At 39.7% G+C, this 15445-nt stretch overlaps 1 protein-coding gene across 28 annotated transcripts in view; it reads left to right on the plus strand.

Moving 5' to 3' along the window:
• The window catches only part of kif1b (kinesin family member 1B), a 44285-nt gene that overhangs the window by 15574 nt on the left and 13266 nt on the right, over nucleotides 1-15445 (plus strand). For 5 of the 28 annotated variants that reach the window (XM_077602591.1, XM_077602611.1, XM_077602688.1 and 2 more), the window contains exons 7-28: nucleotides 528-639; nucleotides 838-915; nucleotides 991-1056; nucleotides 1219-1236; nucleotides 1581-1656; nucleotides 1998-2076; nucleotides 2154-2296; nucleotides 2949-2990; nucleotides 4077-4148; nucleotides 4882-5093; nucleotides 5666-5745; nucleotides 5942-6017; nucleotides 6248-6298; nucleotides 7044-7106; nucleotides 7300-7379; nucleotides 7657-7763; nucleotides 7841-7924; nucleotides 8024-8204; nucleotides 8286-8358; nucleotides 14218-14326; nucleotides 14723-14871; nucleotides 15185-15363. In XM_077602591.1, coding sequence (XP_077458717.1) covers nucleotides 528-639; nucleotides 838-915; nucleotides 991-1056; nucleotides 1219-1236; nucleotides 1581-1656; nucleotides 1998-2076; nucleotides 2154-2296; nucleotides 2949-2990; nucleotides 4077-4148; nucleotides 4882-5093; nucleotides 5666-5745; nucleotides 5942-6017; nucleotides 6248-6298; nucleotides 7044-7106; nucleotides 7300-7379; nucleotides 7657-7763; nucleotides 7841-7924; nucleotides 8024-8204; nucleotides 8286-8358; nucleotides 14218-14326; nucleotides 14723-14871; nucleotides 15185-15363 — 2130 coding nt within the window. Of the gene's footprint in view, nucleotides 1-527; nucleotides 640-837; nucleotides 916-990; nucleotides 1057-1218; nucleotides 1237-1580; nucleotides 1657-1997; nucleotides 2077-2153; nucleotides 2297-2948; nucleotides 2991-4076; nucleotides 4149-4881; nucleotides 5094-5665; nucleotides 5746-5941; nucleotides 6018-6247; nucleotides 6299-7043; nucleotides 7107-7299; nucleotides 7380-7656; nucleotides 7764-7840; nucleotides 7925-8023; nucleotides 8205-8285; nucleotides 8359-10644; nucleotides 13193-14217; nucleotides 14327-14722; nucleotides 14872-15184; nucleotides 15364-15445 lie in introns of those variants that run through there. The other 23 variants (XM_077602715.1, XM_077602807.1, XM_077602780.1 and 20 more) reach the window with 14 other exon arrangements.

Genomic DNA, 15445 nt, shown 5'->3' on the forward strand with positions numbered 1-15445 from the left:
GCACCCACTGCTGCCCTTTGTAAAATAGTTTCGACATCCCTGGTTTAGATAACAACACCACAAGTGAAAACCAACTCCTTGCTAATTCAGAACTTTGAAGACTTATTATTAATTATCTGTTAGATACGTTTGTTTGATGTGGTTTTTCATTAAGTGAGTCATGTTTTCACTTGCATCACGAGTGTCATACATTTTTTTTACTGTGTAATTTCATGCATTCAAGGCTGTACCTCGCCTTAATCTTCCTATGTTGACTCAAAAGGAGCAGTCACAAGAGGAGATAGTGGTTTTACACACCATGTTCCAGAACTAAGCCCTCTGACTGTGCAATGTGTTTGATGTCTTCATGGTATTATCCGCCTCCCACAGGATGAATAATCCCAAGTATTTAAATCACTCTAAAAGGTGTAATGCCCAGTGATGCCTGTATTGTGTGTAAAATCATTTCAAAGCCCAGAGTGAATATTCACAAGAGGTTTTACAGCATTTGGACTAATCTAAATATGGTGCTATCTATTTACCAACAGAACTGTGGCTGCCACCAATATGAATGAGACCAGCAGCAGGTCACATGCAGTTTTTACCATTGTTTTCACACAGAAAAAACACGACAGCGAGACAGACCTTTCTACTGAAAAGGTAAGCGGCTCGAAAGATCTGAGACCCTTTTCACCATTGTTTGAGTTGTCACTGAAGATGTTTTAGTTTCTCTTCCACTACGTTCTTTTGTTATTGATGTAAAAATTCATGTTAATATCGTAACACGGGTACTGTGTTCTGAGATGCATCTTCTCCTGTTCGATTTTGTTGTAGTTTAATTGACATCTCCATTTTCAGGTCAGCAAAATTAGTCTTGTGGACTTGGCAGGAAGTGAACGAGCAGATTCCACTGGTGCTACAGGCACCAGGCTGAAGGTAAGACTCATTTTTAATAAGAGCATGAATAGCTTCACTTTCTTTCTACATGGAATTTGTATTCATTTGGTGTAGGAAGGCGCAAACATTAACAAGTCCCTGACTACGTTAGGAAAGGTCATATCTGCCCTTGCTGAAGTGGTAAGTATTTTACCTCTTTTAATTTTGCTCTTTTTTCCCTTTGTCTTTCAAAAATAAAATTACCATTTGTTGTAAAGGAATTGTTTATTGTTTTTTTTGCTTAGCATTGGGTAATGTCTGTCCTTGTCATTTCTCCTGTTCTTGTAATACCTGCTTACACAGGATAACTCGACCAGCAAGGTAAACCCTTTGGGAGCTCAGCCATTAACCTCTAATTCACTCCATTTTGCCAGAGTTGCCTGCCTTTTACCATAAGTAGTATTGACATTGCGCTCGTTTCCAATTTTTAATCTTATTTAGTTAAGTGCTGTGCTTTCAGTCGCCATGAAGTGGAGCATATATGTCTTACAATGTCGGCTATATGTCTTACAATGTCGGCTAAAAACAGGGCTCATCGCTCATGTGGCTTTATTTTGTTGTCATGATCCAACATTTAATAATGTTAAACTCCCATTACTAACTTGTCGCATCACACTGTTAAAATTGCTTTCTCTACGACAAATGTGTACTAATTTTAATTTCAGAGCAAAAAGAAGAAGAAGTCAGACTTCATTCCATACAGGGACTCCGTTTTGACATGGCTCCTAAGGGAAAATCTCGGTATGAACATGAACACATTTGTGTGACATGACTTGAAATGATTGTTCGTTCTGTGTCTGTACAAAACAATACAAAGTAACCTATTTCTATTCAGTGGTTAGGAAATGAAACCCAAACATATATTACATGTTCATTTTGACAATATACACATTTTTGGGGCAATCTGCCCCACTCTTATTTTTAATGCACCGCTTATCAAACTAGATTAAATGCCCTGTTTAATCTAAATGTTAGAGAAAATGGACATGTAATTAATTATATTTTTCCTTGGGCAAATGTTAATGTGTCATTGTTGTTTCAAAAATACATCAACATTTTATGTGTATATTTTCTTTTGAAAGGTGGAAACTCCAGAACCGCAATGGTTGCTGCACTCAGTCCTGCTGATATCAATTATGATGAAACGCTGAGTACACTGCGGTAAGGTTCTCATCCTGTCGAATATAAGGATGAATCATTTCAAATCAGTAATAATTCTCATTTGTGTTTATTTCTAGCTATGCCGATCGCGCAAAGAACATCAAATGCAATGCTGTTATTAATGAGGATCCCAACAATAAACTGGTGCGTGATCTGAAGGATGAAGTTGCTCGACTGAAGGAGCTGCTGCGTGCACAAGGACTGGGAGATATCTTGGACAGTGAGTGAAATGTCAACAACATTCAATCCAGCATGTGCCTCCTCTTCTCTCTACTTCTTCTATTGTCTGCACACTTTGTCTCCATTACCTTCTTAAAAACAACAATTTCAATCTCAATGTGTTGATAAAATTGTGTTCCAGAATCAATAATCTTGCTTAGTGCAAAAGGCATAAAACAATAACTCAGTTACACCTCTACGGTTGTATCATGTAGTTTCAAAAAAAGAAATGTATCATCAGGCAATGACTCAATTCTTATAATTATCATTACATTGCTCATGATTAAAGATTTTTAAACTAGCCAGTATATCAAGTAGCTCTCAGCTCGTTTCAGTTAATAGATTCTACTCACCAATGTGATACTGGAAATACTGCTGTTACATTTAATGCAAATTTACATTTAACGTGAACACTTTGGACTCATTTTTCGACAACAGCACACTGATTTTAATGTACTGGATTATTTATGTAGCTTCTGATTCCAAAACAGGTTACAGATACAAACTGGGCCTACAGTAACCTGCTCATTCCTTACTCTGCATTTAACCCGACCTTTGTCGTCATCATTCTCATTCTGCACAGTAAATAATGTCTAAAACCTCTTCCTACCATTGTACCCTGACCCCTCTCATCTTTTCCTGCTTCCCCTCAGTTGATCCTCAGGGGGATGATTGCCCAGGAAGTGAAATCAAATGTTTGTATTTTGTCTGCTTCTCATGCACTGTTTTCACTCTCTGCTTCATAGTTAAAATAACATTGCTTTGAGACCCAAATTAGCTCAAAATTGGAACTAGGGTTGGGCGATATGTTGAAATGGTTATTTTTTTAAACTGACAATTTGTCTACAGGCCATAGTAATGTAGTAGACAGATGAACGAACTTAAAATGATGATTGTAAAGATTAGTAGGTACCTACTGTGTTTCAAGCATATTCATCATGCATAATGTACTAGATTAGGAAGGGATTTTTTTTAGAATTTTCTTACTGTGTCTTGATTAATGATGGGAATGTGTCAAAAATAACTGCTATACGGATTTAACGATGAATTCCGCAGTTATATTTTTAAAAGCCATAGCTAGTTGAAGCAATCTAAAGTTCTCAATTTGAACACAAGTACAAAAAGATGTGAATAATCAACAAATACTGCGCAAAATTCTTAAATATATAATGCACATCTTGGCTGGCAACCAATTCAAGCTGTAGCCCATTCACTGTCCGTTGTTGGCTGGGATAGGCTTCAGCACCCCCGCGCTAAGCGGCTCAAAAATGAATGAATGCGATAATATTGCACATCCCTTTTGTTGAAACGTTGATGGTTTCTGACAATACAAAAATCCACATATTTTACTCCTTCCCCCAAAATACCCTTATAATCACAATTCTTTAATTTAATGCAGACAGAACAACATTACATTTTTGATAGCTTTAATTTTTATCTAGCCATATCGCCCAGCCTTAATTACTAAACTGCTATCTGCTCTGCATGTAAAAGCAAAGATGCTAAAGCTGAATAGAATTGCAAGGCTCCCTTCATTTTGCTGTTCTGGCCATAATTAGCATGCTGCCATAGCATGTGCTTGTGGTGATGAACTCTGCTTATTGCAGTTCCTAAGTAACTGTTAAAAGTGGTCTTTTAAGGCTTGTCCCCTTTAGACATAGCTAGTAATAGCATCATTTTCTGGCAATATTGTCTTAGTACTCTCTGTTTGCCCTTTCTTATTTGGCAGCAGCATTTCTTTGTATTTATTTATTTATTTTCTCACTAATCGTCCACTGCAGGTGACAGTGCTCAAAGCTTTAGAATGCCACTGCTCAGTTGTCACACTGAGGTTCAGAGCTTCAGACCAAAAGGTGCATTAAATAGACATTGAATGTAGTCTGAGAGATTCCACTAACCTAGAGTGAGTAGTTGGTTTGATGGTGTGCCCTTTGCTGTATTCCTAACACTTCTTCCTTCTTAACACTTATATTGTAATGATAAGTTTTAATTGGAGAAGCAATTGGACTTTTTTATTTTAACTTGATGTGGGGGTATCTTTTAGGTTGTATTGACAATTGTAAAGATTGCTGTGCATCTTGCATGATCTGGATGTGGAATCAATAATAAGTTGTGTGTGTGTGGGATGGGCTGAAATTTGGCGGCATGTCATCAAATATAATTTGCCCTCTGGAGCATTTTGCAGCCTCAATCTGAGGCCCACACTTACAGTGATAGCAGTTTTCTCAGCAACAAATATCAGTGCATTATTTTCAGGAATTGTACAGAGATAAATGCCAATACAGATGTCCTTGATTTGCTGTAGAAGTAGCAAAAGATGTTGGAAGAACTAACATAGAACATTTGAAGTGAAAACTGCTTTTCTGTAGCCGACATTGTGATGTACGCTCGTCTTATCTTCTTGGTACAACCTGTGTCTCACATTAGTCTTCCCTCCTTTTGTCCTCCCTTTCTTTCCCTGTCCCTGTTTCTTCCTCTCTCTTCATTTTGTATTTCATTCCTTTCATTTCATGTTTTATCACCCCTGTCCCTGTTCATATCCTTCCTGTTGTTGTTCTCTCTCTTTCCCTTTTGTTGTCGGTTCAGACCTCAAAGACATTCAGAACAATAAGAATAGATACTTGATAGCCTCAGAGAACCAACGCCCTGGCCATTTCTCCACAGCCCCTATCGGTTCCCTGACAACCTCCCCATCCTCTGGCTCACTGAGCAGCCAGGGGGCCCTCCAGTCGGTTACCAGCATCCAGGAGCGCATCATGTCCACTCCTGGTGGAGAGGAAGCTATTGAAAGGCTCAAGGTAAAGTTGGTCTCTGAGTTATATCATGGCATTGAAGTCTTAGAACACTAGCCAAACAGGATCCATTAATTTTCTGTGGGATTGACCCTTCCGGATACAATTGGAATTTATCAAGTTACACAGATATTTAGAAATAAGTCAAATGAATCAGATGTTAATATTTATGTTTTGTAATTCCAAAGTCCCTGTCAAGCTAATTCTGCTCATATGACTGTTGAATGGAAAAGTACAATCAAGCAACCAGTAGAAGCTGCAGTTGCCAAGACAACCACAGTGCCCACTCTTTCATCAAATGACGTCAAGCCCGAATGGAGATATGGGGGAAAGCGTACAAAAATAGCGCTTGAGTTATGCCAATTTAGTTCTGGAAGTCAGGGACATATGAGTCAAAGGCGGCACTCGTTTATTTTTGTTTTTGATACGATGGCTCTCCCTTGTGATCCATATATAAACATAACTTTAGATACTGTGTCGATTTGTAGTAGTTAGGCTGGGATGACTGTATAAGGCCTTTCTCAACAAAACCAATAGAGCATTTGTGCAAACTTCCCACATTGACTTTTGTGTTTTAGGAATCTGAAAAGATCATTGCTGAGCTCAATGAAACCTGGGAAGAGAAGCTTCGGAAGACCGAGGCAATCCGAATGGAGAGGTCACTATAAAACTTAACCAATCCGTCTACACTTTCTTTAATCTTGTGGCCGTTGTTTTCAAAATACCATTGGCGGGATCACTTCAAAAACTGCAGATGCTATTGTAGATACAAGCTAATTTTCTGGACAGTGTTATGTTTGCAATAGTGCAACACATGAATAATGATTATAAAACCTGCTCTGCCTTATTTGCAGGGAAGCATTACTTGCAGAAATGGGCGTGGCAATCCGAGAAGATGGAGGCACTTTGGGGGTTTTTTCTCCTAAAAAGGTAGGCCAGTCATCATCATACACTTGTATAGACAGTGACTGTGGGATGAATTTTCACACGGGTTTTTTTGTGATTCACTCCTCTCTTCACTTCCTCTTTTATTTGTGTGTATCATGTTTTGCTGTGTTATACAAGAACCCTTTATTCATTGTCTTTGAAATCTTTATTGTATCTTTTCTTGTTTTGGCTTTGTGATCATGCTTTATATTGTGCCTTGTTCATTTATCCAGCTCAGCCATGAGAATCCATTTGATGATCAATTTGATTGTTTTCCAAACAAGGTTTGTTTAGTCAAGTTGGCAGAAAACCTGATATTCTTGACTCCTTCCTTTAGTAAGGGTAGTTGATTATAGTCTTTTCTCCATATTGTATGCTGTGGTTTGAAATTCCATAATTGTATAATTGTTTTCGATACGTTTACAATTGGATTTCACACGGACTAGTAGAATGATCCTCATTTCCACTAAATTGTACCACCTCATCTCGAAATAGTTCTACAAATTGTTAAAGCTTTATATTGACAAGAACAGGTACAAACACTGGTTGCTCACTGGTTTAGATTTGGGACTTGGTTTTGTTGCAGCTTTTGAGAATGTGTGACTAGAAATGCCTTAAAAATAAACACACAGTAATTAACTTACCTTACTTCTTAGCTCTCTCTCCTTTCCCCACTTTTTCTAGTGGCTTGTTTGCAAGTCTGTTCTATAATGGAAATGATCCTTACTAAAGCCAGTAATAATTGGTTTTGTCAATGTGACCATTTTTCCCCTCCATCGGACTTTACTTTTGAAGTAGAGTAATTGACAAACCAAAATAGTAGTGATTAGAATGAACAAAGGTGTGTAGTTGAATAGCAAGAATTGTCCTTGTCCCTAGATTTATTCGTTTTTATGATTAATGAACTCTGGATGCTTACCACCAGAGAGTAATACGAGTAATACGACCTCAATATGTTACAGTCCACAGTTATTTGTGATTGACATGTGTTCATTCTTTTTTCTCATTCACTGCTGCTCCATTGGTTAGCTTTTGAATGAGAAGCCTTGTGATCTGTATACAGACTTTAATGGGGTCTTCTCCCCAAAGAAGGTTGGTTTTCTTTAACGAAGAACTCTGTTGTGGTAGCACAGTTTTATCTGACAGTATTAAAATACATTTAGAATAGTCATTTATAAAAGATGTTAGAAAGATCACCATGCCCACCTTTTTTTAGCTGATTTAGATTTTTGTGTTGCTATACACTGTTCTAATTACCTGTCACTTTGTCATGTTTATCCTGTAGACTCCTCACCTGGTTAACTTGAACGAGGATCCCCTCATGTCTGAGTGCCTGCTGTATTACATCAAGGACGGAGTTACAAGGTAAAATTAACTTAATGCATGTCCTTGAAGTGCTGACAAAAACCTAAACATTGGACTGAAGGATGGCTATCTTACATACTGTAGTTAACCACAAAGTATTATTTAAAACTTGTCTAAAATGGTATTGTGTGCTTTGTAAACTAACCAAGTAAGAGCACACTCTTGCTCTTGCTTAACTCACTGGCTGCTATTGACGACGGGAGACATGATCATTCACTTGTGGACTCAATAATGCAAATAAATCAGGTGAATCGAAACTGACATCTAAGGGTTTCAGGGTCGGACAGGCTGATGCTGAAAGACGGCAGGATATTGTCTTGAGTGGTGCTCATATCAAGGAGGAGCACTGTATTTTCCGTAGCGAGAGGAACGCCAATGGCAATGGTAACACATCATGTCATAAAGCTCTACTTTTGTGTCGCTTGAGTTCCTTAATATTGTTTGATGTGTTTCTGCTGAAGTGATCGTCATGCTTGTCCCCTGTGAGGGATCAGAGACCTACGTCAATGGCAAGCGTGTTGAGGACTCAATCCAACTGCGTTCAGGTTTGTGCATTCAGGGGGACTAGTCTCAATGGGGAAAAAAACAATGTAAATGCTAAAGCTGTTTTTCTATGCTCGTTTTGTTCACCTAAAATCTTTTAGGAAACCGTATTATTATGGGAAAAAATCACGTGTTCCGCTTTAACCACCCTGAGCAAGCCAGGGCAGAAAGGGAAAAAACGCCATCGGCCGAGACCCCCGTTGAACCGGTAGACTGGACCTTTGCTCAGAGGGAGTTGCTGGAGAAACAAGGCATAGATATGAAACAGGAAATGGAGAAAAGGTGCCACTTTGATTTGCATTGAAACTGTGTAAGGTACTGAACTGTAGTGTGTTTTTCAAAGCTGACGTTTTCTTGGTGTAGGCTAACTGAGATGGAAATCCTTTATAAGAAGGAGAAGGAAGAAGCCGACCAACTTCTTGAACAGCAGAGGCTGGTGAGTTCTGAGCAACTGGTCTTCCTACAAACTTATAACTACATTTGTTTGTTTTTCTCGTCAATTAGCTTGTTGTTACGAATATAGTTGGAACAAAGGGCTTCTGAGTGGGTTGGACTCGTGTAGCTTTCTTTTTGCTAGTTGTTGCAGCTTAAGGAAGCTTTGGGAGTGGTACAGTAAACTTGTCTCTTAAGAAATGATTGAATTTCCCACTTCATCCCTGCCAACCGCCAGAAGGCGGAGCTGAAATCGCTGAATGATACCTTCGCACATGCGCAGGGACCATTCTGTGATTGCAGCACTAGCCTCTGAAGGTCCTATAGGATTCATATAAACGTAGTTATATTTGTAACTTTAGTTGTTGGTTATCAATTTCCAGTGGCATAAGCAATTACTAATTCTCACACTGAGCTATGTGCGTGCACCAGTGCATGTCTTTGTATCCTTGCATGGACAATTTCTTATGAACCAGATAAGCTTTGTTTTCAGCAATTTGAAAGAGATTATGAAGCTTTCTCCTCTTTCAAAATCCCCTTTGTCACTCCTCTTATATTCCCTGCAGCGAATTTGAATCTTGCAAACCATTAGGCATCACGCAATGATGGGCATCTACAAAATTCTCTTGTTTAAATGAAGTGGAAAACTAATGATCAAATCAATTACTTTTTTGGGGGGATGAGAAAATCTCTCTGAATGTTATGGTCCGTTTCAGTGTGCGTGTTGCACTGAGCATTTGTAGTGATGTTTTTCGATTGTGTCCCAGAGCAGAAGTCTGTGTGGATGTAGCCCAACTTTCTATACAGAATGTCATGTTATTCAGTGCCTCTGCTAGATGTAGCCAAGACATGGATTCACATTTGACCTCAATTCATCTCCTCTAATCAATTGCACACATTTCACCAAATTTTTAACGGTCGGTTAACCAAATAATTAAGTATCATCTCCATCCCCAATCATAAGTGGTTAAAAATTTAATTTGAGAAAAAGGACAGTGTCAAATCCATTCGGATTTCTATGAATGGAGGCTGCTTCTGCATGGTTCATGTTAACTGCATGTTTTCTGAACTATATCGGTGTTGTCTCTGGGCACAGTTGCAAGATTCGCCTTTGACATTGTAATCTTGAGGTGACTGTGAACTTGCCTTGGCAAAATTAGATTTCTTGCTTTTAATGTTCATCTCTTCAATGTGGTGGCTGTCACGCACACTGCATTGTGGTAGCAAAAACTCTTCCTGTAGTTTTTGGGAGTGACAATGTGGTTTCTCATTGACTTCTTTGACCAAGTGTTTTGCAAACCTGAAGCCGTTGTCGGTACATTGAGGGCGCACCTCACTATCAACATTATCACTGCTCACAGCTGAATTAGTGAATCACAAACCCACAGTGTTATTTCAGGAAAACGTGTTAAGCTAAATCTGCAAAACCTAAAACATCTTCACCTACTGGTTGTGATCTGTCATGTATTTTGTCTACCAAAATGAGAAACTGCATTCCTTTTTTTAACTAACTTTTCTTGTAGTGATTTAACAATCCTTCAGCACAGTCTGTCCTCTCTCTTTTCTGGCTTTTTGATCAGCTGCAAGAACACGCTCTTCTAATACTCAGCTAACACTAAAGACACTCAAATCCTCTGGACTGAACGGGGAGAGCTTTCAAATCCAAGAACTGCATGCATGCTACAAATAGCATCTTGGGGACACAACTTTTCAATTACGAAGAGGAATTCGACCAAACCATAAAGATCAGCTTCAGTCGGCAGCATCTGTGCTCTGTTGATACTTCTTTGCTCACCATGACAGGCATAATCAACTTGTACTTTTAATATCAATATGCAACTTTGGGAGCAATGTTTTAAAATTGACAGCAGTCAGCCACAGCACATCAATCGACTGTTCAAAAATCCATGTTAACGTTGATGTCAAATCATCCATCTTTTCACCCACTTAAAATCACAAGAAAGTCAATGGAAGCCACGGTTTTGTCTCTTTTTATTGTGAACACAATTTTATTTTATCTTAGAAATAATATGGTGCATGTTTCAATACATTTCTTAAAGTTGTCATGTATGAAAAATGATTACTCAGCTACCTACATTAGTTCACCTCAAATCTTATCCCAGGAGTATCCCAAGTTAAAGCACTAACATTTGTTCCCATGTTGCATATTCATACCTTTGTATTCATCTTTTTTTAAAACGCATCCTTCATCCTTTCTTTGATTTCCCATTGTAATTTCTCCTTTTTTGGGGGGGTCCATTTGGTTTGTTTCCTGTGTTGTTCTCTCAAGGATGGCGACTCTGATAGTGGGGATGACTCAGATAAGAGGTCTTGCGAGGAGAGCTGGAGACTGATCACCTCCTTGAGGGAAAAGCTGCCTCCCAGCAAACTACAAACCATAGTGAAAAAGTGTGGATTACCTAGCAGCGGTAAGAGAAGAGAGCCTGTTAAAATGTACCAGATCCCTCAGCGGCGCCGCATCACCAAGGACTCCAAGTGGGTAACTATCTCAGACCTGAAGATTCAGGCTGTCAAAGAAATCTGCTACGAGGTAGCCCTCAACGATTTTCGCCACACACGCCAAGAAATTGAAGCTCTAGCCATCGTAAAGATGAAGGAACTTTGCGCCAGCTACAGCAAGAAGGACCCCAATGAGCGCGACTCATGGAGGGCAGTGGCGCGGGATGTGTGGGATACCGTGGGGGTTGGCGATGAGCGTATTGAGGATGTCATCACCAACGGGTCTCGAGCAGGTGGCGTTGTCATGGACGAGCTGAAGGTCCACATTGATAAGCTTGAGGACATCTTGCAAGAAGTCAAAAAACAGAATAACATGAAGGATGAGGAGATCCGGGCTCTCAGGAATAAAATGGTCAAAATGGAAAAAGTCCTTCCACTTATTGCCACCGAGGGTCAAGAGAGACCGCCCAGTACGGAACTTCCTAGCGAAACGAGTTCACCAAGCCCCCAACCGCCCGTGCCTGAAACAACTGACGCAGAGAATGGAGAGTCGCAAGCAGTGCAATACACAGGTGAAGACTCGACCCTAAAACGAGGACAAGCGCGTTGGATACGTCAGGAGCAGCTACGCCTTAAGAGCCTCCAACAACAGGAGATAGCCAGGCAGCTCCGCCGGCATACTGGACCCCACCGTTTTATCCCCCCAGAAGACCGCAAGCTACGTTTCCCCTTCAAAAGTAACCCCAAACACCGCAACTCGTGGAGCCCTGGTACCCACATCATTATCACAGATGAAAAAGTCGTTGAGCTAAAAGTGCCGAAAGAAGCTGTAGAGGAAGAAGAAGCTGAAAGCCAGGATACTGATGTACTGAGTCAGGAAAAGATAGCCGCTTCCGTCGTAGAGGTCACTCCCCTTTTACCAACTCCATCAGTCCAGCGCCGAGACAAACATTTTGATTACACTTTCAACCAGGGTCAGAGACAACACTATAGAAATAGCTACCATCAACAGCCCCACGAACGAGGTCGTAGCAATTCTTTTAACCACCGCCAGCAGCCCTCAGGTTCTACGGAGCACTTGCAGCAACCGGAAGCAAATCGCAGGCACACGCAAGCCTTCTACCAGCCCCGCCTCTATCCAAACCAGCAGCCTTCATACCACCAGCCCCACTTCCAACAGCCGTGCCACTATAACAGCACAGTGTATGTAGATGGCAACTTTAATGGCTATCAGCAGTACCACCAGCCTAACCATGCGAACCAGCCAATCAACTTTCAGGCACCTCCTAGGATCCGAAGGCAAATGTCTGCTCCCAATTTGAAAGCCAGCAGAGAGACAGTAGTTTAGAAATACTGTAGATGTAAAACTTATTTTGTTGGCAAAAAACATTACAGATCACAACTATGCATATTTAGACTGTTATTGGTTGATCCATAAGTACAGTATGTAGGCTATACTCACTGTTCATTTTTGAGCCAGTGGGACAATTCATCAATCATCATTTGATTTACCAAATGTACCTTGGTTGAATGTCAGTGTTTACATATTCACCTTTACTTGTTTCTTGTAGTTTTCAGCATTTCAACGGTGCCAGCATGTCTTATTTTGCCTGTAGTGAAGACACAATGACACTTTGGAAAGAAAATATTTTTCTTCAATTCAACTATACAACTGTATGTTAGGATTGGAAGCAAACATTTTATTCCATCTCGTGAAAGCCTTTGAACCTCAGTTTAATATTAACATTCAACATTGATAACAGAATAGAACTATTCAGCTGTTAAGCTGCCCCCAAATACATGTCAAAGAGAGTACATTTCATTTATAGTAGTTTTTTAAACAACTGTTATAATACGTAAAGCTAGTTTAGTATATCCTTAGAATGGTGCTTGAGTTTAATTCTTTTAGATAGGAGACTTTATTGAACTTGTGTGTTGACGGATCAAATGACACACTGTTTTAACTAGTGCCTGTTTTAGCAGCAAGTCTGCGTGCTATTGTCTTTATGCTAGCTAATGCCAGAACGTTTAGTTATTTGTCTCGATTTTATATGGCCTTAATATCATTTGAGGAAAAATTGCAGACCGTCTACAAAATGAGAGACTTTGATTATTAAATGTTTTTACATTTCAAACTTTTCCTTATGCTGTAATGTAAATGAAATAGCAGAGGCTTATGCAATACCCGTAGTTTTCCTGTCCTGTGCTGACTGTCTTTTAAATGCAACAACATAAATTGCTCATAAATGTGTGAGTAAAATGCTCGTTTTAATGTTTGCACGGGTGCACATTGCAGCCAGGTAAGCTGGAAAGTACAGTGTACAAAATCCAAGTCACAATGTCATACCTGTCAACCTCTGCCGATAACTGCCCTTATCATTTATAAGGGCAGTTATCGGCAGAGGTTGACAGGTATGCAATGTACTGTATTTTGAAATATGCTCTTTGTATGTGCTAAAAGTCTTCAAAGATATCTCGTGCACGTCGGCTGTTGGAATTCTTACATAATCAAAGTGCCTCGTGATCATGAACAAAAGTGTTCAAATATTTTGCAACGGTGTATGTACCTCCTGGAACTATTGTTCACGGGGTGGAAAAATATACTGTATTTACAACATGGCTGAGGCTTATTATAGCAGTAATAAATGGTTAAGATAAAAAAAATATGCTTTTTTATTTTTTATAAATTTGAGATGTGTCGCCATTTTTTTTAAAAAGCCACAGCCATGGAATTGGCTTAACGCTTGACAAGGTGTTTTTATTTATTTATAATGCAGCATTAATTTCACACGTGATCATCAATTTGCAATATAAATCAATGATGTCAGAAGACTAATTAGTTGCAAGAGAACGTGGTCAAATGCTTGATAAAGTGATAATAATCAGGGTAAGCGAAATAGGAAATGAATAGATGTATATTAAATTTTAAATGTCACCACATAATCAAACTTTTTTTCACCCATCAATAATTCCTAATCTAATGTTTTGCAGATAACGAAGTTATTAAATGTTGTACCATGGGAGAATGTAACTTTTTGGTAGAATGTCAGCAGGCTGGAGGTCAAATACAAATGAAAAGGCTCCATTGTTTTTCTCAAAAGAATGAACAAAGACGATGAGGTCACCAGGTTCAGAGGCAGTGCTGCTCTCATGAGGATGATGATGGCATACCCCATTGGATTACAGCAGATTTCTGCTTCCACGGGATATGGTGTCCTGCCCTCAAGCCATTGTTGTTTCCGCAATCCACATTTTTTTTGAAAACTACCAGTGTCAAACGTATCCAATTGCGAGTACATTTCTTAGCTTCAAGCATGACTAAAAGATGAGCTAGCTCTACAGGTGATGTGTCTGATCCAAATTTGTTTATGTGCTCTTTCCTCTTTCTTCACTGCCTATCCAGGTTTATGAGAGCAAACTGCAGGAACTTCAGAAACAGGTTGAGACGCGTTCACAGGTTGCCGAAACGCCTGATGAGGAAGAGCTAGAGGAGGAGGAGGAGGAAGGGGAAGGTTTGTATTAGGATTACTGGTTCTTCAGTGATGCCTTTCTACTTCTGTTTTACTTATATCAAATTAGAGAAGACACTACATTGTCACCAGGGGTGAGAATGATGGTTAATTCACTTTATATGTGCCATGCAATTGGTTGTAGACTGTCCCAGTCTTGGGTATACCTAATCTGTGATGCAACTGGGGTAGGCTCAGCACACATGTAATAAGGGCATGTCGTATGGAAAATGGATGAATTGTACAGTAGAATGATCAGTGACTGCATCGGAAAGGAATTTTCTCGTACTATAACTTGGACATGAAAAACGACTAAAGGAAAACCTTTCCACCAGATAATTTTTTTGGACTCCCTGCCAGCTTTTTAAAATGAATGTGCTTTGTCCTGGCATCCCACAGTGCCGTGGACTGAGCACGAGTTCAACCTCGCTCAATGGGCCTTCAGGAAGTGGCGATTCCACCAGTTCACATCGCTCCGGGACCAGCTTTGGGGAAACGCCGTCTACCTGAAGGAGGCTAATGCTATCAGTGTGGAACTTAAAAAGAAAGTAAGGAAAAGATCTTATACTGGGTAAAAAAAAATGTTTCAATCATTATTTTGAAGTCTAAAAGAAGTTCTAATGCTGACAGTTAATAACTGCCCTCTGATAAGTTGTTCCCTGTGTATACAAACTTAAATGACAATTTTAGCCTCGCAGCCACAATTGCCTTCGACGCAAAGGGGCATCAGCTTTCAGTGGTGTTTAACTTCAAGCTCAACCTTCAAAAGAAAATGGCTGTCTTCCCTCTGTCATTCAACCCATTCCCCTCTTCAACATAGGTTTTTCGAATGTGTGCTTAGTACAACCCTCCATCTTTCAGGTACAGTTCCAGTTTGTCTTATTGACGGACACACTGTATTCGCCACTGCCCCCCGAGCTCTTACCACCGGAACCTGAAAAAGAACGCGATTCCAGGCCATTTCCTCGCACCGTGGTGGCCGTTGAGGTCCAAGACCTAAAGAATGGAGCCACACACTACTGGTCCCTGGAGAAACTCAAGTAATGACAGTACTATCATATCTTCTGACATCAAGGGATTCTTTTATATGTAATAGATTAACTATATCTCTCTTTTTTTTTT

This window comes from Stigmatopora argus, chromosome 1 (assembly GCF_051989625.1).
Source record: "Stigmatopora argus isolate UIUO_Sarg chromosome 1, RoL_Sarg_1.0, whole genome shotgun sequence".
Classification (NCBI taxonomy): domain Eukaryota; kingdom Metazoa; phylum Chordata; class Actinopteri; order Syngnathiformes; family Syngnathidae; genus Stigmatopora; species Stigmatopora argus.